Below are 22,778 nucleotides of genomic sequence, written 5' to 3'. Positions count from 1 at the left end.
ACACCAGGGTGATGTCCACATAAATGGGACATCAATTTTCACGTGTTTCCATACGGCACACCCGCTAAGTAATGCTTGCACACAAAAGTTGTTTTATCCACCGGCTTTTTCCCAAACTACCGTAGTTATCACTAAAATCATAAAACAGTATTCTAAAACAGCAAACTTAATGTCAGAGGATCCCCTAAGTCTTACCTTGTGTGTTTTCCATTACACAAACTGAACTGACTGCTTAATCTCTGAGCTGCACAACCTCACCTGTGTAAATAGTTCTGCTGGAATTTAGAGTCCAATGAAGTGCGAGTTAACTGGTCTTTGTATGGGGGATATGCCCCTACATTCGTATTCCTTATTTTAACTGAATTAAAGAGTGGTGAATTACATAAAATAAAAATAGTCCATATAACCATTACATATCATATAAAAAACACAAATTTCAACATAAAACAGAATTTATAAGCAAGTAGACAGTGCATGTGCAAATCAAACCACTGGCGGCAAACCGAATGGATCAGTTTTTACACCTACGCTATTGCTTCCCTACTACATACCCTTGTTCATTCTTTAATGTCCCATTTAAAAGCCTAACAGGGAATTGTGTGCTGTGCCTTGCACAGAGAACGTCACTCTGCCCTGCAGGTATCCGTGCTCCGGCTGCCAGCCGATAAATCACTACACAAGCTTACAGGCTGTAAACAAAGGAGCATGCTCTTTGAATTAGTGTAGCGGGAAGGCAAGCCACAGAGAAATAGGAAAGAGATGTTTTTATCACGGCGTGATTGTAAAACAGCTTCCCTCTGTCATTAAATAAACGAGGAAGCAGCTCGTTCCAGTGCAGGGGCTGTGGTACAGGCGGCTGGCAGGCGGTGAGCTGCTGTGTCATTAAGAACAGCCCCTTCACTTTTATGAGTCTGCTATTAGGGGAATGAGGACCTCAGTGCTGTATCGCTAACTAACTGCACTAACTGCAGGCCTGCTGTAATGAACATCCCTGCTCACGTTACCAGCTGAAACTGATGAGGTTTCAACTTTCATAATGATACAGGCTTCCAAGTACTGTAGCAGAGTGTAAGCCGGACCAGTGCTTTCCACTATCAGACCTACAGTATCTAAGTCAAGATTAGAAATTTGGCATCAGAAACAATACGTTTAGACAGGACCTGCTGACCACTGCCTGCTTTTGATAAAAGTCGAATGGAGTACTATGGAAAAGGCTGTAATCCCAAAATAGAATCTGCACTCACTCCTCACCAAGGAGGCCAGAGTCACAGCACATGCTTACACTGCTGTAATGCTTCTCCCTCAGCATAATTACCTTTGTCCATCTTACAGAAACACAACACTCCACTTGCGTAATGCTCTGTGGCTTCAGCGTGAGCCCACTTTCCAACAGGCCGTGATTCTCCATTACAGAAATTAAATTACAGTATGCCTAAATGGAAGCACCTGCAAAATGGCTTTGTGTGTATTTAATGCAAAGGCATCAAGATCACTTGAATGTGGGAAACTAGTAACAGAGTGAATGGCTGTTAATGAGTTTAGTTCTCTGGGTGACATTTAATTGTGGTTTTCTGCAGCCAAGTGCTTTCAGATTGACCTGTACTGCTACTAACCCCTGTGTAACATCAGAATTACTCTTCCATGAGATTGACTTACTTAATTGGTTGGCAACTACAAAGTATACTTTGCAATTAGAGCACAGCTTTCATAAATTAAGTAACAACATTGTTAACTAATGTACTAATGTTTTTTCCAGTTATTGACACAGTTGTCTTCTGTTCTGTTTCAAACTGCAATTTGAATTGGAAAACCCAAGCCAAATGAAACACGAGCATTACGTTCATTAATTACGTTCATTAGATTTATGCGTCAGAGGAAGCTGAGGGCAAAGCCCCTCAGGTGCAGTCCACGCGCTGGACATCAGCACACGCCACAGGCAGCTTTCCTCCACCGGTGGGCAGTCACGCTGGACTGAGAGCGCCGTTGTGATCTCAGTGTTGTGATCAGACCCGGTGCATGTGGACTGCTCATTAAATGGACTCATTCATCACTGACAGCCACCGCACTTACAGAAACAACAAGCATGGCTACAAATGTAAGAAGGGGCCAATCCCCATTTTCAATTTTAACAACTCCTTTTATTAACTAGTGCTGGCACACAACATTCAAACTCAACCAATCAAAAAAGTACAAACATCAAAACGATCAAGAGAAAATATAAACAAGATTAAAAAAACTAAATAACTGAAGGGGCTAATACGGATGTATTTCAAATTATTACCACAGCCCCTGCACAATAGATCAAGCTGGCTCCCTCTCCACACTTACTTTTTCTGTTGAAGCCAAACTTGAATTCAATCTGCTACAGAAATAACAGACAAGAACATGTTTAAAAATACACCCCCACCCCCCAGGCACGCCTCGACCATGATGACTCCCGCAGGCGTGGATCACGTCTGGCCGACCAGCTTTCAGCTCCGGCAAGTTCCTTTTTCACCAAAAGAAAACACCGTGCGCGGCTGAGCCGGGCTCGCATCAGAGTGCCGAGAGCTGTGGTTCTCCGGACTGGGCCAGGAAAAACAACACCAGCTCCCGCACCATGGAATTCCAGATGCGAAGGCCACACATCGACCGCGCGGACAGCCAATAGCAGCGCTGCGCTCTTCAAGGGGTTTGTGGGTAATGCAGCCACAGGCTGTTTCCTGCTGTGAGACCATGCCGAACAGACGTAGAAGTTGAGGGGTTCTGGTTACGCGGATCAAAGAGCTAGGAGTCCCAATAAGGAGGCCCAATTAGCATCCCCTCTAGGGTATCCGAATGCCCCTGTCCAGGACCAACACCCTCCGACCATTTCCCCTCTCCTCCTTTTACAGTCCCGCGTCCTGCTTTACAGGCTGTGAAAGGAGATCGCTCTTTGAGGATGCAAGAGAATTTTGCACTGAATTAAAGCAGGTTGAAAGGAATCCCTCAGCAGGGCATGTGAGTGATTAGCCAACAACTCATTTTTTAATGTGGAAGAGGTGTTTGGGGTTTTTTACCACGGAAGCACCGACATTTCTTCATCATTAGTTGAAATTTATTTTTTTAAATATCCCTGACAGAGCAGGGTCCTGGAACTGATCAGGTGACTGTGAAAGTGGCCTGGATTCAATCAATATTTTTCCATTAATATACAGATAGATTCAAGCATGAATGTCTTTAACCACAAATAGTTTGGCCTTGACTTCTGTCAATCTTGTTGGTTGATTTAACAATACAAGGTCCAAATATTGACTGAATCAAGGCCAATATCTAATCTGTCAACACACAAATAACTCAATGCCGAGGAGGACAAGAAAAAAATTGGTTTAAAATTGGAATGGTCAAAAATGTCATGATCATGTGACTTCTGGGAGATCTCTACAGTAATTCTTCCAGTTCATCACCACTTAACCTCTTCATCCAATCCATTGCCAGGCAACAACAGCTCCTTTTCATGGGAAAAAAATCATTTTAGGCCTACAGAGAATGGCAAAATAGTATCTGCCTCATTAAACAACTCGCACATGACTGATTAGACCTGCAGATTGCAGAGATGATTAGGAGATGCATTTAGCTGCACTGTTCTCCTAAGGTGCCAGAAAAAGGCCTTTGGTTTCCACTCCATACTTCATTTCTTCACTAGGAAGCCAGAGAGGAACTGTAATTGTTTTGGAAAACAGATTCCCATGATGGAAACTGAATTAAAAGAGCTGCTAACAGCCTGCTTGCATATCCTTCATCTTGAGTCAGTGTTTCCCCTTTCCCTTAGCAGGCAACTACAATCTCTCCATCCAATAAGTAATACAAGCCCCAGCCCAGCCGAGGAGCAGGGTTTTTGTCTGAATGAGGCCCTTCTTCAGAACAAAACAGCCAATTTATAGAAGCATACATGTCATTCCCTCTGCCAGAGAATGGAAAGGGCCAACAGACCAAAATGCGCCTGGTACATGATGGCGATTTGTCAATAGGATATTGTAAGCGAGTGTGGGTGAGAGCTGGCCTCATATGGAGAAACAGTTGAGCGAGAATCGGTGTGGTTTCTTGGGAGGCAATTTATCTGCCTTGCACAGGGACCAAAATGAAAATGCACTGAAGAAACCACAAACACTGTCAAAACCCCTACAGCTTTCAAACATTCCCATTTGCTTGCTGTTAAATTTCACAGCTCTTTGTCAGAGATGTACAGGATCTTCAAAAGACACCTTACATATGTAAAAATGAGTGCAAAGCCGACAGCATATGAGCCATAAGTCAGACTATTATGATTTTTATTAGATCCCGACCCCCCCCATCACTCACCTTTCCGGAATGTCCTGAGGTGTTTTACTGGCTGTGGCTCGAGGGGCAGCCTTGGAGCTCTTGTTGGCTGTCATCCTCCCCTCCACCATCAGTCCTCCTGCACACCTACAATACAAACGCAAGGGACAAGCAATGAGACTACAGACTTCCCATATATAAAAATCACGCTTTTGTATACATATGATCATAACATACTTAGTCAGTCATTCAGTCTTGCATACTTAGTGCCCAAGTTCCTCTTTCAGTATAGCCATTCACCATTAGCACAGGCTGGACCCTGGGCTCGGCCTCAGCCATCAGCTAAAATGAGCGGGAGTACACAGAGATGAGACACAATTATCCTTGTCTTTCCAGGAGTAATTAGAGTCAGCCAAGGTTCCCTGCTTACCACTGCGTTATTTACTTTTATTGGCATGTCAGTGCTACAGTTAGAGTTTTCAAATACCAGGACAGGTATTTGAAACCAGGACAAATACCAGGAATCCATCCCAGCATGTTCGTATCCATTTGGGATCATTAATTAAAACATTTTCCCATCTTTGAAACAAGACGCAGATATCCCACTGAACCAAATATATGCCAGCAACAGGCCATATCAGAATCAAGAACACCATTTTATAGGCAACTCTGACCAAATCCCCCAAAAGATGGCTCTGAAATCATTTTATTATATTCAAGTTACATATGCATTATATATTTGGGAAGAAAATGACCAATAAACTGCCCACCACATTTTTGACTTGTAATACATGCATAATGAAATGTAATACATCAAGTAAAAACCAAATGAAACCCTTGTGTCTGCTACACACAGCAGGATAACATAATGCGAAATAGCAATGGCACAAGAGTTTGTTTTAACATGTTTACATTTCAATGACAGCTTTGGATTGTTGGAGTAAATAGGCTAAATCTGGTTAGTAAATATTTAACCAAAACTATGAAAAATATGGACCTTAGTCCCAACAATGTGAGTGTCACATTAGAGATCAGAGGCATGACTTCACTGAATTCTAAACAGCCACAGTGAGCACGCAGGATTGGCAAATGTGTTTTTGAAACTTTTGTTATTCAAATGTTCATATTTTCAAGTAAGTATATCAAGGGGGGTGGGGGGGGTCAATTCCAGGGACCAAGACCAGGGAGGGGTTTTTAACATTAAGTCCAGGCTGCAGCTCTTGAAGCCCTGCTGTTCCTAAAGTCATAACCGTGAGTGAGTCATACCAGAGCATGATACAGACTACGAGGTCATTCCAGTAATTACTTTTAAACAACGTGATGGGAGAGAATTTTCCAGACGTCTTATGTTACTGCTCGTTTTCTAAACGGCTTTTAGCCATGTTACTCCATCTTCTCATGTGCAGTAAGCTGTTCCCAGCAACCCTCATCCTATCTTATTTCTATTATTTACTCAAATGGCAGGAAGTTGCATGGTAGAGTATTATTCAATGCCATTTGTTTCCTGAATATCTTTTCCATGGGAAGTGTTATTACTGAATGAAGATATCGGGGTAGGACAGGTAGAAGGGCAAAAATAGCAGGGTTGCCATTTTTGGTAAAACATGAAATTCCAACTTACTGTCATATCAATTTTAAAACACTTTTACCGGAAGAAACTGTGGATCACACAGCTTGATATGAGGGATTGATGTGATGCAGTTAACTCCTTAGCCTAGTTCTAACTTTCTGAAAAGCAATCTGCTTTTCAGATTGCAATGTTTCTGCCCAAATGGCATAACCTAACCAAGATGACCTCACAGATGGGTTTGCCCATGAGTCTGGAAATACCTGTATTTATTGTTTCGAGATAAATGAGTTATTAGAGCCTTATTAGAGACATTTGTGCTCATTAGGAGCCCAAGATAAATCTTTTTAGGTTCTCTCCATTGGGCTGTCCCAGCTTGGATTATTTCATTAAAATGTTTCTGTAATAATCAAACATTTAGAAGATAAAAATGATTGTAAACATTTTAACATTTTAACAAGAGAAAAAATATTACGGTTGTTGACTCTATTTGTGGCCAGTGCTGTCCACCACACAAGACATGGTCAAAAACTCCTCAAGAGTCCAGTGTCCTGAATGTTGGTCACAAGTCCTTACTAAAACCAGCCAATCAGGATCCACTCTGTACCTTCCTCCCACTTCCCAAGATGTCCTGTCCTCTCAGGTCCATGTGCTTTTCCAATTTGTTTTGTTCTGCCTGTCCAAGCCAAAGAGCGTCCGCTCCCACACAGAAATGTGGGAAATATGAAGCTTCTGAAATGAGCATTTCTCAGACTCCCTTCCCCTTTCTGCATTTCTTGACAAAAATAAATGCAGAAGTCAGAGCAGCATATTTAGTTTATGAGGAGGTCAGCGCAAATCTGCGAGAGATCAGGGAAGCCGGAGGGTGGGTCGGGGGCACAAACGCTGGCTGTTTACAGGAAGCCGTCGCCTGAAGTAACAGGCTAACGACCAGCAAAGCCCTGAGCCACACAGACAGATGGAGGAGGAGAGGAGAATGCATTCCTCCCCTCAGCCATTTCCTGTTTCTGAGGACCATGAGGACAGAGAACTTCACTTCGATCCAACGTCAGGAATGTCCTGTGCTGCCAGCCTCGTTCTGTGCCCGTCCTCCACTTTCCCCTCTTTTCCTAAAGCACGGAGGAGAGTCAAATTGTTCCCAGCTGGAGATCAAACTCTTTCAAACTATTCCCAGCATCACTGTCATCTTATATGAAAGAGAAGGGGTTCTGGGCCCTGTAATCACAGGAGGAAGTCGTTTCATTCCCACATACTCATCTCCAGTGAATCCAGAGCGGATATCCAGTGGAGATGAGCATGTGAATGGTTTGCTGGTCGATCAATACTTTGATGAATAGCAAATACATAAGGAATAGAATAGCAAAATATTTTTCTTTCATACAGGAAATCATCTGACATGTCCAACTGTCCAGAAATGAAATTCAGGTTGAGATGGAAAATAACCACAGATGCTGGTGCTGTGACCAGATCAATTATTCACAGGGTTCTGTTTTTTTTCCAGCATGGTGAATATTTTTACCGAGTCGCTGAAAGATCGCACAGCTGCAAAAATACCAAGCTCCTCTCCATGCTTGCAAAAAAAAATCTAAATCTGTCATAAAACTTGGAAGACAAAAGTATGCTACAAAACAAGCAAAGGGCAGATAATCCCAACATCTGTATTCAATCCTGATGGGTCTTGTGTATTAGTTCAGTTTAAAAGTTCTCTCTTTATGACTCCACAGTCACTGCTGCTTTTTCAACTTTGACTAATTAAACAGAGGAAGAGAAAGAGAGAGTGAGATGGTGTGTGTGTGTGTGTGTGTGTGTCTGTGTGTGTGTGTACATGCGTGTGTGGAGTCACTGAAAATGTAATTCGAATAAAGTGTGAAAGCAGTGGTTATGACATCACTGTTACTGAGTCTATGATGATGCACCCTAAAAGAAGTCTGTTTTTCATATCCAAGGATTTATCTCAATGACTTTCCCAAACAAAGCTAAGCCCCCACAATGATTTTAATCTGGCCCCTCTCAGTCACAAGCCAAGAATGCCTTAATTCTCAATGGGCTGAGAGCAGCGTAGAACTCTGATTTAACATGAGCCTACACGGACTACTTGGCAGGGAGATTTGTGACAGAACAGATCTGGCAGCCGCATCCTGTTTCTATCGGTTGCCCCACACCAAGTTCAGTCAGGCAGATTTTCCGCAGGCAATAGAGTCCAGCTGGACAGATACCTGTTACCTGTGCATACCTCAGTGAGTTCAGACAAACCCATTCTCTGCCCCATCACGAATCACTGCTGTAGGGGAGAAGGGAATGATGCTCATTAATTCTTGGGTCCAGAAGCTGCTTTTCTGCTGAGGCTAGTCACTGGCGTACTCATGTGAGTTTATGTGGCGACAGTAAAGAGTTCAGTAAACGAGCATCCACAAAATCAACAACTCATAGCCAAGCTTATTACAGCCATTTTAATATTTTCTTAAATGTAAACAATTAACTGTAATTGTGATGAAAAAATGAAGGAAAGCAAAACAGATGGTGGGGATGTAAACTGTAATTCCAGAGGGCGTGCGGTCCGGACATTTTATGGGTGATGGAAGTATGGCTTACACACATGCAGATGTACTGTACACACACACACACACACACAAACGCACCCACAGGCACGGACATGATCCTGCAAACAGAGGGATACGCAGGCCACATACAAATGTGGATTTGCAAAACCAGAAACAGCGTAGTCCATAATTTTACAAAACGCTCTGGTTTGGGGTGACAAAATTGTGCGCAATGCATTTTTACAAATAATCAAACCCTAACCATGTGTTTTCATAGTTCAGTTGAAGTATGTTATTCAGACATTTGACTCCCACATTTTTAAAGAAAGGATCCATGAGGATTTTTTTAATCAATCATCAAACAATTACATATGCACAATTTTAAAAGAAGAAATATTCAGCAATTCTAATAAATCTCACATGGTTTAAACACTGAAAAGGAAATGATATTTTAGAATGAAAATGTACTCAAAGCTGACAAAGACCACGTGTTACACGGACAACGCTCTCCTTGTGCACAGGGATGTGAGTGACTATCTTGACCTTCATTAAACCCCAGCAGGTGAAAACCAGGAGAGCATTTAAACATAGTCAATCAGGCTTAGGGAGAACGTGGTTTCTGTCCTCACTGCATACAGCCCTGTTTCTGTCCTGACTGCATAAAGCCCTGTTTCTGTCCTCACTGCATAAAGCCCTGATTCTGTCCTCACTGTATAAAGCCCTGTTTCTGTCCTCACTGCACAAAGCCCTGTTTCCTGCATTAAGAGTCGCATGCATTCAGTCTCTCTGCTGCTCTCTGAAACACGTGCCTCAGACAGAAGTTGTAATAACAGGGCTTTTGATGAGACCACGCTGAGCTCTGGAGAGCAGCGTTTTCAAACAGATAGATGCACAGGGCTGGGTTCAGATAGAGAGCAGCTTGCTCACCTATCCATTGTGTAACCGCTCTCTCTCTCTCTCTCACACACACACACACACACACACTAACACATCTAAAAATGAGAACCTGTTTACAGACAATAAGGCATGAGAAGGCTAATGCAAGTAATTTCATATGAATAAATGTTTCTAATTAAAATCAATGCAATTTGAATTACATTTCAAATTCAGTTACAAACATACCAGAGTTCCACACAACCCCATTCCTGAGGGGTTCATATCACTGAGATTCTACTGCATTCTACTACTTTCACCATTTAAGTGCTAGCAAAAAATGAGAATCCCCAGCAGGAATGAGAATCTTTAGTCAGCAGTGTTTTGCTGACCACTTTTAGTTATCTGTACTCTTGCCTTGAACCATCCTCATCCAGCACAAACATCATTTGTGGGAAGGAACATGTGTAAGGGAGCCTAGAAGCAGTAGCTAGCTTGCTTGCTTGGGTAGCTAGCCAAAAGCCCAATATTGTTTCTTCTAACTGATAGCAATGAACTCAGAAAGGGTTGAAGCTGGTAGAGATTTGACAGACCTGCCTAGTCCTACAGGACCTGCAGTGTTTGATACAGCTTGCATTAATGCAGCTCAGAAAAAACAATTATAAAATATATTTGTATATCATGGATAATCCTTCAGAACAGACATGTCCAGGTTCTAAAATTACAATAAAATAAAAAAAATGATATTGTATTATACTTCATGATTAATGATATGACAGTGTTGTTTTTAAATTTTTGTTGCTTTGAAAGCACAACATGCCAATGTAAGGTAGAAAACTGGCCTTTTATCTAGTTAATACAGCATTTGTTTTAAGCCACACCCACTTCCAGTTTTATATCCAAATACAGATACAGGTAATACTGTGGGCTGAACAAACAGAGATACGGACTGCAGTCTTTAACTCCCATCATTTCCAGCATGAATGACAATGACTGGAAAATAACTTCCACAGGACAATACAAAGTTGGATATTATCATTTTTTCTGTGTATCTAAAAGGATTCAACTCATTCATCTTATTCAAGAGAGTTCTGCCCAACATCTGAATAATCTTTTCATGACAATATATTCCCTAGTCACTACTGTGATTAATGACATGCACTGAAGTCTGTTGAAAAAGAGCCTTTATCTGGCTTTACACTCTCCAACTATATTTACTATATTTCTATATTTTACATCTGAGGATACATAAGGATGCAAAGACTACAGATGATAGCTACATATTACAGAAGGTAGTAGAGCTTGTTTCACAATGGGAAATGTCCCAAGCTACATTCTGTCCATATAAAATAAAGTATGGAATAGACATTTACTGCAACTGTGTTCAGTGAATCTCAGTTTTGAAAGATGAAGAGCCTGAGGACATAATTATATTCTGAATCCCTCTCCAATACAGGACAAGACTAACAGACCTGCCTGCACACAGGGACATTCTTAATGTTTCCAGGAATAAAAATGTAAAAATGTATGTGCAAAATTATTTTGATTTTGTGGTTCCATGATGTTTTCTGACTGTCGATTTGAGATTCATATCTTGTGATAAAGGCTGTGTTTTTGCAGTTTGATACCAGCTACAGAAAACACAACACTTTAATTCTAGTCAGGATTCTTTCATCTCTAATCTGATCAAGAAGCTTGCCAGAGGGGAAACTTCTCAAAGTACAGACAGTCGCCGCCTTCAAAGCTTATAGCTAATATTTAATCTGCAGCATTGCTGTAAATTAAATATCTATCAGCACACTTACTTGGAATCATTTTACTGGGTATGAGCTTTGATTAGAGAAATTTTGGAACGTACTATAGAGTAGATGTTTCAAACATGTTTGAATGTTTGAAAGACACATTTATCAATGAACATTGCGTGTACTGTACATACCATGTGGCTTTCTTCACACAGCCTGAATTATTAAAGATGAAAATTCATGAAAGAATTACTAAAAGATTTGCTGAAAGAAGCTTTTGTGCATTGCTCACTTCTTTCATTTCTCCACCGTGTTCTCCACAAGAGACTGACGTCACATTGACATGTAGGGGTACCTCGCATGGAAGTAAATGAATAATGTCCATACAAACGTTTCACAGTCCTCTTCTGATAAACATGTCAACTTAGCACTACTGGTAAATTTGGGTGTTCATTTATTTTGCAAATAAAGCAGGCCTCCTCGAAGGACGGCCTGTGTCACAGTGTCTCATCCCATGCCCTCACTATGCAGTAAGGACTCGGCTGTGTTAGTTTAATTCATTCACACAGCCTGGAAGCCTTCAGGGGTTTTATTAATGGGGCTCAGGTTGAGACTAGGGCCCCTCTCTCTGAGCCTGACTAATGAGCCGTAACCTGAGAGAAAACCACCACAACAAACAGTCCAAGACCAACGGATACCCAGTGCAGGGGAAACCCACAGCAGACAAGGAAATCTCTCAGATTCTAATAATATTTGTACATTATAAAATGCTTTTCCCCAAGTTGACGTTGGTCATAAATCCAAACATCGATACAGAGCAATAACAGTAATTAACTCATCTCGTCAATTTGCCAGCCCCAGCCTATATTGTGAACCCGGAAATGTTGAGTACCCCAAAGTATTATTAGACTAATCAGTGGTCTCTGCATAAAAATAATTAAATATGCTCACACGCCCAAATCTACTAAGGAAATGGCATGATTCAGCCTGCCATGTTCAGAAGAGGAGAATAATCATCACGTTGTGGCGAGAGCCTCTTGGTTTTTCATGTTAGTAATTTTTTGTCTTGAACTTGTATTTCATACTGTGTTCTATTTTCTTATTCTGCCTACTGCATGGTTTAATGTGCCAGATGTTCTTAGAGCTCAAAATCCACAGCATACTGTATGTGCCCCTGAACCAGAGAGTCCACAACGGGCTTTGTGTTCAGTGCCCTTGGGAAGGTGGCTGTTACAAAGCTAGCACTTTATCATTGGGCAGAAATACGTTATCAGAAATAGCCCATTCCCCCCCCACTTCTTCCTCAGTATCCGACATGGAATGGAATGTACACAGTTCAGCCTGATGCTCTGGGTCCATGGCCTTCACCCTCTCACAGACCTGAGAGAGTGAGAGTCCCTGACCATCCAACGGCGGACAGGAATGCACTAATATTTGCCCCGTCTGTCAGGCTGTGCATTCGGCACACTGGGAAATGTGTTTGCAAGACCTGCTCAATATGCCAGAGGAGAGTATACAACAATCAACAAGCACAGGCGACCAAAATATCACTGTTAATGAATTACATTCTCTAGAGGAAGCATACAAAACAGTAAATTAACAAGTTGATAAATAAACAAGCTTTTCTCTGGAGGCTCTGCTCCAAATTTGGCAGCGATGTGACAAGCCGGCCGCACTAAGGTCTAGAAACAGACTCCCTGCTGTAGCGTCGCCAGTCTGAAACATATAACATAACGTTGCCAGTCTGAAACATATATTCTTTACAGCTGCTAATATATAGAGGAAAGACTAGGAAGAACAATGTAGGAGAGCCAGTGGTAGATGTGGAATTTCAGAAGAAAGCACAAGGGAAACTTCGGGGAAAATGTTATATGGGACTCAATTAATGATGGGTGATTTTGTCATAATGTTTTGGTGGGGTAAAAAAACAAGCATCTGGAAACGATGGCCGCACCTCTCAATTCAAGCAAGACGGCGGGACCTTCTGCTTGCCAGGTCATCCCACATTTTCTGCTGATCAGCACCACCGACGGTTTTGAAAACCGCCGCAGAACTTGATTACAGCCAAAAGTGGACGAGAGAATGAAACCTCTGCATATTCTCAAGGCTTTCCAGACTCAGTAAACCATCGGGGAGACAGGGCTGAATGGGAGAGTCTATTTATGGGAGTCCCTGCACGTAAAAAAAAAAAAAAAAACAAAGAACAAAAAAATAATTTTCTCCCGTCGCTGTATGGCATGTAGGTTTTGGATTATTGTTAAAAATCAAACATGTCAGACACAAACCCGCAAGAGCAGGAGTCAGATTACTGCGTAAATACTGCAGGCGTGGGGAACCAGGGCCTTCTCAAGACACTCCGCTCCTAACATAACATCATATGGTCCCCATAAAAGGCTCTACATGGAGACTGTATGCTCTGTATATGGTGCACGTACACGCTCAGCTCTTATCCAACCACACCGCCTTTAGGAAGAGGAATGTGAAACATATTTGTTGAGAGCAGAAATTCAATATGAATATTTTAACTACGCTTCCTCCTGGGTTAAGCTTATGTTCATAATTAGCCTCACGTCCATGGGTTGTCGTACAAAATCAAGGCCGCTCTTTTTTAAAGTCAATTAAGAAAGAGACTGACTTTCTTCAGCACTGTGAGAATGTCATTTTTTGTAGGAAAAAAAACATGAATTTGGTCAGATATTGAAGTTCACTTTAATGGTGATTTACTGATTCCAACATAATTGCCCCACTTCCCGTGGAGCTCAGTCATGGCATTGCAGCCTCTCTGGCAGGGCTAGGACTGCTGTGTCCTGCAGCAGGGATTCATGTAGCACATGCTGCACAAAAGTACAAACGTATACACAAAGTCTCATACTCCTGTTCCCACAGCTGGTTATGTTCTCCTATTTCTGATACAAACATTGGGCTCATCTCTTAGCGAATATAGAGATTACGAGAATCTTTCCGTGCAGAGGCAATCTCTTGGTGTCTCTTGGTGTGGAGGGGGGCATTTTTTCACTGCGTCCAATAGGGTCCCTTGGTGAGCAGCCGACAAAGTCCCATTTCTGCCCCCTGAAGCTGACAGCCACCCTGCCTCACACTGTTCACACCAGCTGCACAGCTCCAGCATACATACCCACAATTCCCCACACTGATGTCATGCTCCAGATGGAACCAATTCCTTAAGCTATCCTCTGCCGCATGCTCTCTTGCTCTCTCTCTCTGTCTATTTTTTACCTCTCTCTGCCTCTTTCTCACACACAGCACAAAGCTGCTCTGTGACCTGAGAACTCTGCATGTATTTGTCAGGGCAAGCCCTCCAACCTCCTGCCCCCTGAAAGTCGGGGGTCAGTGATGTGTGTCACTCTGACAAAGTGCCAATACACACTCTACTCTCATGCATACCTGACATATTCCATATATTTGCATCTCCCACAGGGGGCACCTGCACCAGCTATCCATGGATTTTGTTGGAACTGATGCTGCAGGTTGGCAAATAAACTGTCATTTCACATCACTGACATAAAAATATCATGACATGGTGCACTGCTATGGCCAAAGAAATGTGAATTTGAAAAGATTACTAAATCTTAATTCTTCTATTAATCCTGCTGCCTGTTTCAAGCAAGCAATGAAAAAGAAATGCTGGTAAATCAGCAAAGTAATGAAATTAAGAGCCAGTCAAGGACACAAAACGCTGCGAGGACTCCAGAGGGAGTGACATGGACATGCAGAGAGTGTTGTAAGGCCTCTGGTATGTAAGCCTGGGCAGTTCCCCAATAGGCCTCTTCACAGAGCCTCCTGCCAACAGCATCCCAGGGCTTACAGCAGGGCACCAGCGCACAGCATTACACAGCGCTTCTCAGGAGGAGCGCTGCTTCAGAAAAGAGTGGCACGCTCCGATAGGCCTGCCATTTTAAATTCTGCTTTGTCTCTCTCACACTGAATGGAGGCTGTGGTGCTGGCTGGCAGGCTTAAAATGGAGAGTGCTCTCCTCCCCACAGCACATCAAACACTCATCTGGCCCCTCACGGATCAGGGCGGGGCAGGAAGCGTTTGAGCGACCTCGGTCCCGCGGCCCTCTGGGGGTGGCGGTAGAGGAGTGAACCTGGGGTGATTCACCTCCCAGGGGAACAGGACGGCCCCTGTGATTCACTAATTGGCAGAAAGTCTGGGGAAAGGGGGGAGATGAGAGGAGATAAGATAAGAGGTTGAGAAATGTTTTTTTCTTTTTTTTTAAAGAATTCGCCAGTTTTTTTCACCAAATTAGTGAAAAATTAGAGGAAAAACTATTTTAAATCCACTACCGTCTGCACTCATCCTATACACTCACAGTACTTGCAAGCCTATGACTACTACAATAGAGATAGTGACTGATTTTAGGAGGGGCATACTATATCACTCACTCACCATACCCTTGCGTGACAAAAAGCCACCCAACCCCAGGGCCAATATATATAAATAGCCCATTTAGTTTCATTGAAGGGGTGAGATTTCCCATTCACGCCATAAATATTCCAGTCCAGTATGGGACAGTACACAGTGAAGACTTTCACTGACCACCACTGCTTCCGCAACTGCCCTGTGAATGGTTAGAGACAAAGCCACCATTTTGTAATCAGGTCTCATGGGCCACACCAGCAGGGAACTGGCACACACACCGGGGTGAAATGATACATAGGCTAACTTTAAGAGTAGCTGTTGGGAACCATCCGAGAAGATGCCAGAAAGAGCTCTCGCTGGAGAGAGCTCTAGCTGAAAGAAGCTGGGTAAGAAATATGCACTTTTCCAGGTGCTAAAATGACACTTGTGATTTTTTAAATAACTTAAGCTCCCTAATAACAAAAGGGTAAGCAGTGAAGATTTGAGGCATTATTCATTTTTACAAACAATGTTTCCCTTTCAAGCTCTGTATTTAGCTTCTCATCATAGCTAAACCTCAGTTCACATACCATACAGCATATGGCAAATCCTCAAAGGTGGGCATGGAACAGATCCCATCTCGAGTCCATGATACATTCAGTGATGTGCGTGCTCACTTTAACGTGTAAATCACTTTTAGCACCCTTGCGCTGCACAATTGAATCGCTCTGTAAGGTGCAACCCACACTCCTTTACACCACCTCTGACCACCTGCTGCTTCTTAACACAAGCTGACATCTCACCTTCAACAGCAACCTAACCCCGGACCAGAATGACCAAAATTACACCATAAGACTCTGCCAGCCTATCAACTTTCAGCTTTACTGGGGAAAAAAGATCAGACAAGTACATTATGCAGTAACATGAACTGTTTGAAACAGGGCGCACGCACAGCAAGGGATTATGTACGTTCCAGAAAACACACATACACACACACACACACACACACACAGACACATAAGCATCCACAATTCTGCTGAAAGGTGAAAGAAACCACATCACTTTAAGGTTTGATAATATATTGTATGTACTGTGATGAGTTTGGAGTAGTGATAGGATACTGGTTCCAAGAAATCAGATTAATTAATTAATTATAATTTTTCTAAATGTTTATGCAGTAATTAATGTGGACAGAGAAAATTGTAATTTGTGTACAAAGGACACTGGGAAGAAAAGTCAAGAGTCCACCGACAGCATTGATTAAGATGAATGAAATGGCAGTACACATTTAATCCGAAGACAGTGCACATATGAGAGTATTTGTATTTGCCAGAGCTGAGTCCAAACTGTAACTGCAACAGAAAAAAGCCACTGCTTTCAATCGGCATCAAAATCCTTTGCACACACTGATTTATGCATGTCCACATGGCTCTCTGTGTCTGTCTACACACCACTGTTAAGTGCTGAAGCATTCCCCATGAGTGCCTCAGAGCAGACAACAAAGCCATGTGAAAGAGATATTTTTTGGAAATCTCAAGGCACTTACAAACATATAACCACAAACGGTGGATAAGACTCAGAACATGAGAAATGGGAGAAAATGCAAGACAACGTTTACAGTAAATGACCAAATATGGTCACAATTCTCTGTAAATGTTTAAGTTTTCTGATCTGCCAGCAGAACACATTTGTTTCTGTATGACATCACCCAGCAGAAATGTTCCACATTTGTTTGGGGGAAATGGATTTAAGCAATTCCGAAAGACACAAAGTTGTAACGTTGCCTTTCCTGTCTGTAACAAACAGTGATGCAGTGAAATGCTAACAAGATATAATTACCTCAAAGCAGCACAGCTCCTCTCTCCACGCCATTCTCATTTCTGTATTTCCCAGATAAAGATCAATCCTATTAGCTGCGCTGTAGAAAACCCCCGGCGTTTACCAGTGATACCTGCTGCTCTTGCTCCAACTCTCGGACTTGACCTCCCCAGCAAACTAATCCCTCCCTCACTGGAGAGTGCAGCTGCAGCCGGGGCTGGTTTCTATGGCGATTTTGTACTTTGCCCCCCACTCGTATTTTTTGCACCCTCTCACACACAGACACATGACCGACCGAAGCACGCCATTACTCATAACGTTTCTATAAGCTTCAAAATCTGTCTTAAATTAATTAATAAACAAATTCATAAATCATTATACTACAAAACTACAACAGTTGCCCTCTGTGCAATGCATATTTTGGAGTCAGTTTTGCCATTTTCTTTGTAGGTTTTTACATCCTGTGTATATCTGATCATAGAGTTAATCTTCATTTTCCAATACTACGGTGAGTGCACTTTGATGTTATCATCCAGTCACCTATTTCTGAAAAGCTTTGAAAATAGCTTTTATTTTCTGGTAAAATACACCACCAACAATCAGCCCTTAAGCATTGTAAAATATTTGCAAAACAAAGACCCCTCTGCATGCTCTAGTCCAGTCCAACATAGATAGATAACGCATAGTCTGAAAGCAAGTAAACCTGCTTTTAATTATCAATATTATAAATACTGAATGTGTGTTTTAATTAGGCCATTTCCTTGCGAGATAGGCAACCTACAATGTAATAGGACTGCAAGTAGGATTCTGCCCCATCAGAAAATTCCTTTACAAAAAAAAATGACCCAGGTGACACGAATATCTAATTCTAATATTCTAATTCTACAGTAACTTATCTGACCTAACTCCAGGCACATTGGTTTAATAATGCCTGGCCTTTATGCAGCTGACTGCAGCCTGTCAGAGCGAGATGCATCTGCCGTCTGTAACATCCATCTCGCTTCATCCATGGAATAGATAGGAATTGATCCTGTCAGAAAAGTAATTCAGGTGTCGGATATACAGTTTCCTGTGAGATATATGGCCCACTGGATGACAAATGCACAGAATATGGAGCGTTACATTGCTAATCCTAAGGTGGCTCCCCAACAAACTGGAGCCATTGCTGTACCAATGCTGACTGTGGCTGGTGGCACAATCATGGTGCACAACTGACAACCAATTAATGACATTTTGGCCGGCTCAGAGTGTGGGTTTGCAAATACCAAGTCAGTTTCAAACAGGCAGCATGAAGCACCCAGGAGGGCTGGCCCAGCGGTGGGGGGGCAGGCTGGAGTGCTGGACAGACAGTAGGCTTCAGGGTGACTCTGGGAAGGGTGGCAGTTGCCCATTGGACAGATTGGGAAATAAAGAAACACAGAGTGCACTGGGCGACATATAATCCCCACCAGGAGTTTGCTATGGCAGCATAATCACTAGGACAGAGACAGAGAAACCACACAAGCATGAGAAAGACAAGAACCCTACCCACCACCCAAGAACTGGCCTGGACTGACGATGCAGCTGGTTCATATAGCTCCATATTGTAAAATGATGAAACCACAGGGGAAGTGTTGTTAAAATAGCCAAGCCAATGAGCATGTCCAACCAATAGAAGTCCTGTAGCACATCAAAAAGTTTCAATGATTGTCAAATTGAAGGTATTCACGGTCATGTCTGACCATAGGGAGTGAGGCCAATGGATGAGATGAAGCTTTTAGGTATGTAGCTGAACCTCAACTCTCAGGAAATGCGCAGATAAAGTGTTGTATACAGATATTTTTTTCTTCCAGATGACCATCTTAACCAATAATGTTTAGAAGATATTTGGAAGATGCAATTAATGGAAAAAGACAAAGTAGGCATTGCACAGGAAACTAAACAGGTAATTTGTTGTTCAGAGTAAAACATGCTGTCTATTGTATTTTTCTGATATATTGACATATGCATTCGCTAAATAACAAGGCAACCTCGAACCCCCATTGACAGTTTGTCGTCACTCCATCTGAATACAGACATACAGTAGATACAGTGTTTTCCCAGCAGACAGGTCACCACACTATTAAAGAATGGTAAACTGTCTCATTTAATAATCTGCACACTAGAGCACTGCTTATTCCCCCTCAATAGCTTCAGACAGAGTCAGACACACAAAGAGCTCCTTTTTATAAAGCCTCATTAAAACAAGCTGGAGATGCTTCTGCCATAGCCAAGTCATCTGTAATTAATGCACTCAAGGAAAGCAGTACAAAGAAGCTCAAACTCAGAGAAACAGAGAAAGAAAAAAGAGTGAGAGGAAACGAGAACAAGAGAGACAGACAGAACCGTATGTTTATCCGTCAACAGACAATGTAATACTACAAAACATTCTGAGCCGCTAACTGCATGAATTTACTCTTAAAGAAAGCAGATGCTCTGATAAGCACTACTTTCTGTGCTAGGGCTGAGGCCATTTCAAAGGCCATTCCAAAAGATAGCATCAAACAATATGGGTGCAAGGCAAAAAGTTAAAAAAAAAAAGATTTATGTTTGTAAAATAATGGTGTCAATAATAATAACCCAGGCAGACTCTGCCTTCTCTTCAAATACTCAGCCAATGTTATGTGGCTAAACAGAGAACACGCCATCTCCACACTTCTTCCCAAAAGCTATGCGTAATTCCTGTCTTTTGAAGATTATAATACTGGTGTTGAACATCAGAAACGTGTCTCAATTAGCAAAATCTGTGCAATTACGCAGTGCTCCAGCGAACGCTGTTGAGTGAGTATGGATCGAATTACACATGGAAATAACAACCAGCTCTTACAGTCAGTGTGAAAGCCACATCATACACATCAATTAAGCCATATATCTCAAATGTATCATTCATTTGCACAATTAGTCAGCACTGTTATCAAATAGTGCATATTAACGTCTAAACAAATATGTCACAAGAATCCATTGCTCAAATAATTGGTTTAGGCCATATAATAACGTGAAACTTTACCACATGACCATGTATTGTAGTATAATACAGTGGTATACAATAGCGACATATGCATGATTACTGAAGACACAGGGTAGGGTGGTAGGACCGTCTTGTTCAGGCTACCACCACATCGGTTCCTCCTAATAATGTAGCAGAACCCTACCCATTCCACCATCAAGTGTCATTTGCACACCACACACCTCCCCTGCATCTGCACGGACTCCTCAGCGCACAGGTTTGGGTGAGAAAGCTGCTCCAAGAGGCGCACCACATGATTCCCAATCGGTGAGAAAAAAGGTGAAGTAAGACAGATAAAAAATAAAAAAGTGCTAATAAAAAAAAACACGCTGAGCACCTTCCTTGGCCCACAGTCCTCCTCACTCCACTGTAGAGAAAAACAACACAAGCCCAGACTAAATATTACTCAAGGGAGAAGAGGCCTGTTAGGAAAATCAGGACAGAAAAACATGTGTCCTTTCTGTATTCTGAGAGCAGGTTGGCTCAAAGCTGAACACTCACTGGTTTCCCTTGATGTTGATGTGGTTGAATGGATTTGACCAAGACACAACAAAACATATGCTCCCAAGCATCCTCTTGCATTCATTTTCAAAGGGAAACATGTCCCAATACTGTAATGTTGCAAATATCATTATAGACGCTGAGATGAGCTGGATTAATCAGACATGTACTTAATTGCAGACAAAAAAAAAACCAGACAGTCAGGCATTGGAAATAAGTATTTAAAGAGGAAACTCCTTTTCAACGACTGACTGATCCCGATAGCAACGCATTTGGCACAATTAAATCAGATATGCCCATGGCTGTCTTTTCTTACCATGCATTGCCAGACAACAGACCTATGAGAAAGCAAGGCAGGAGTTTCAGTTCAACATGAGCGAGAGCGAACAGGTTCCCCACAATTGGCGGCAGATGATGAGAACCTCTTTAACCATGTTCCCAGCCCACACCTCGGCAACATATTCAAGCACAGGGCACGTCCCGTTCCTGCTGCAGTTGCTTTAGGTGCATTCCATTAAGAGCACAGCCACAGCATGTCTGTATTCACCGTACGCGCATTTTTTTAAACATTTTTTCCAATATCTTTTGGTGCCAGGTGCAGGGTTACATATAAATCCAGTGCCCACTCTAACTTCTAATGTCCAATTACCTCCAACCACAGCCAATAGAGGAGAGAGTGGACATGGGTGGTGCTTTAATCAAATGAGCCATCCAGCAGCTTATGACGAGGGTTTTTATCCAGGGCTTGACCCAGCAGGGTATCCCCAACACCCGGAAGGAGTTGAAGATGGAGGGACTTCAAACTGCAGTGACACTGATTTACCTAACAGGTTTCAAGACTTTGCTGTATTGGCACCAGTTGCCAGGAGGAACCTGTCTGCTTAGATATGGTGTAGCAAGAAAGAGACAAAAAGAGGAATATCCCAAAGCACTTGGTTGTTCATATCACAGATGAAGTCAAAGCCTTGTCATTACTGAGGGGTCTGCATGGAGACGTCTGGGCTTTGCGCTTAGGATTTCTGAAGGATTATATTTCTGACTGTGATTTGACAGGACCACGATTTCCCCCAACAGCTGTGCGCAATGGAAAGAAAACACTGGCTATGCTATTGTTGATCTATAACCAAAACCTAAACTTGATACTTCTGGAATTCATGCTTTTCCTGGCTGGCTTTGCCTCAAGTGTTTATTCAGTGCGTATTTAAGTTTTCTGGTGTCCAATACATGAGAAAATCAGAAAAACCTGAAAACAACCATGTTACACCAATGCTCTGGAGACTAAGAATTTTAAATTCCCTTCCACACGGTGTGGAAAGGAAGTGGACAGCTATTCATGGATAGTTGTCTTTTGTGTAGTTTTTCTTTTTCATTTTCAAAGAATGATTGCCTCAGTTTGCCGGTCGCACTTTGGTTTCTGTAAATGTGTTTCAGGGCCATCTCCCCACGAGTGGCCCCTCTCAGCACTGGACACCTGCTAAAGTCATTCAGACGAGGGAAAAACAGCAATAATATCGCCATCGCAACTAGATCTCTTACTAGATTAACTTTACATGCACCAGTAAGAGGCCCCCATCTGTCATTCTTAGGGACTTACAAACGCGACAAAAACTCCACAGTTCCCACCGGAGCACCCCTTAACTTTTCCCCATTGCCTGTGCTACAAAATACTGAAGAGAGGCTGGGTCAAGGGAGTTATGACAATATGCACTGTCTGGCCATTTTATTTTAAGTATGTGGGGGTTGGTGCATTGCTCCAATTGCAAGAACATTGTTTCTCAGTATTGTTTCTTCACTGCATCAGTGCTGACAGTGGCCATACATTGTTGAAGGGGGGATTTTGGTTGGCAGGGATTCCGCCGCCTTGTCACAGGAGCTTGGGGAAGAATTGATAGGCGCCATTGTAGTGACGGGACAGGGTTATGAATAGGACTGAGCTTTCCAAACTTGGAAAGAGAAGAAAGGAAATAAATGGGGTTTTTTTTAATAAGTAAAACAAACTGAGTGCTATAACCTGGACGAGTGCTCAATATGTCCAGTGTGATAAGGTGTCTGATATGTATGGAGCACTTACAGTA

General features: G+C 42.3%; 1 protein-coding gene across 1 annotated transcript in view; it reads right to left on the bottom strand.

Annotated features, from left to right (window-relative positions):
- Positions 1-22,778, bottom strand: part of dennd2b (DENN domain containing 2B) — a 63,287-nt gene that overhangs the window by 38,097 nt on the left and 2,412 nt on the right. The window contains 1 exon segment of the mRNA XM_061246729.1: positions 4,321-4,425. Within this exon segment, the coding sequence (XP_061102713.1) occupies positions 4,321-4,409 (89 nt within the window). The 5' untranslated portion in view covers positions 4,410-4,425.

The sequence above is a fragment of the Conger conger genome, chromosome 6 (genome assembly GCF_963514075.1).
Source record: "Conger conger chromosome 6, fConCon1.1, whole genome shotgun sequence".
NCBI lineage: Eukaryota > Metazoa > Chordata > Actinopteri > Anguilliformes > Congridae > Conger > Conger conger.
Note: the sequence above shows the minus strand (reverse complement) of the source record. Positions and strands in the feature narration are given on the sequence as shown.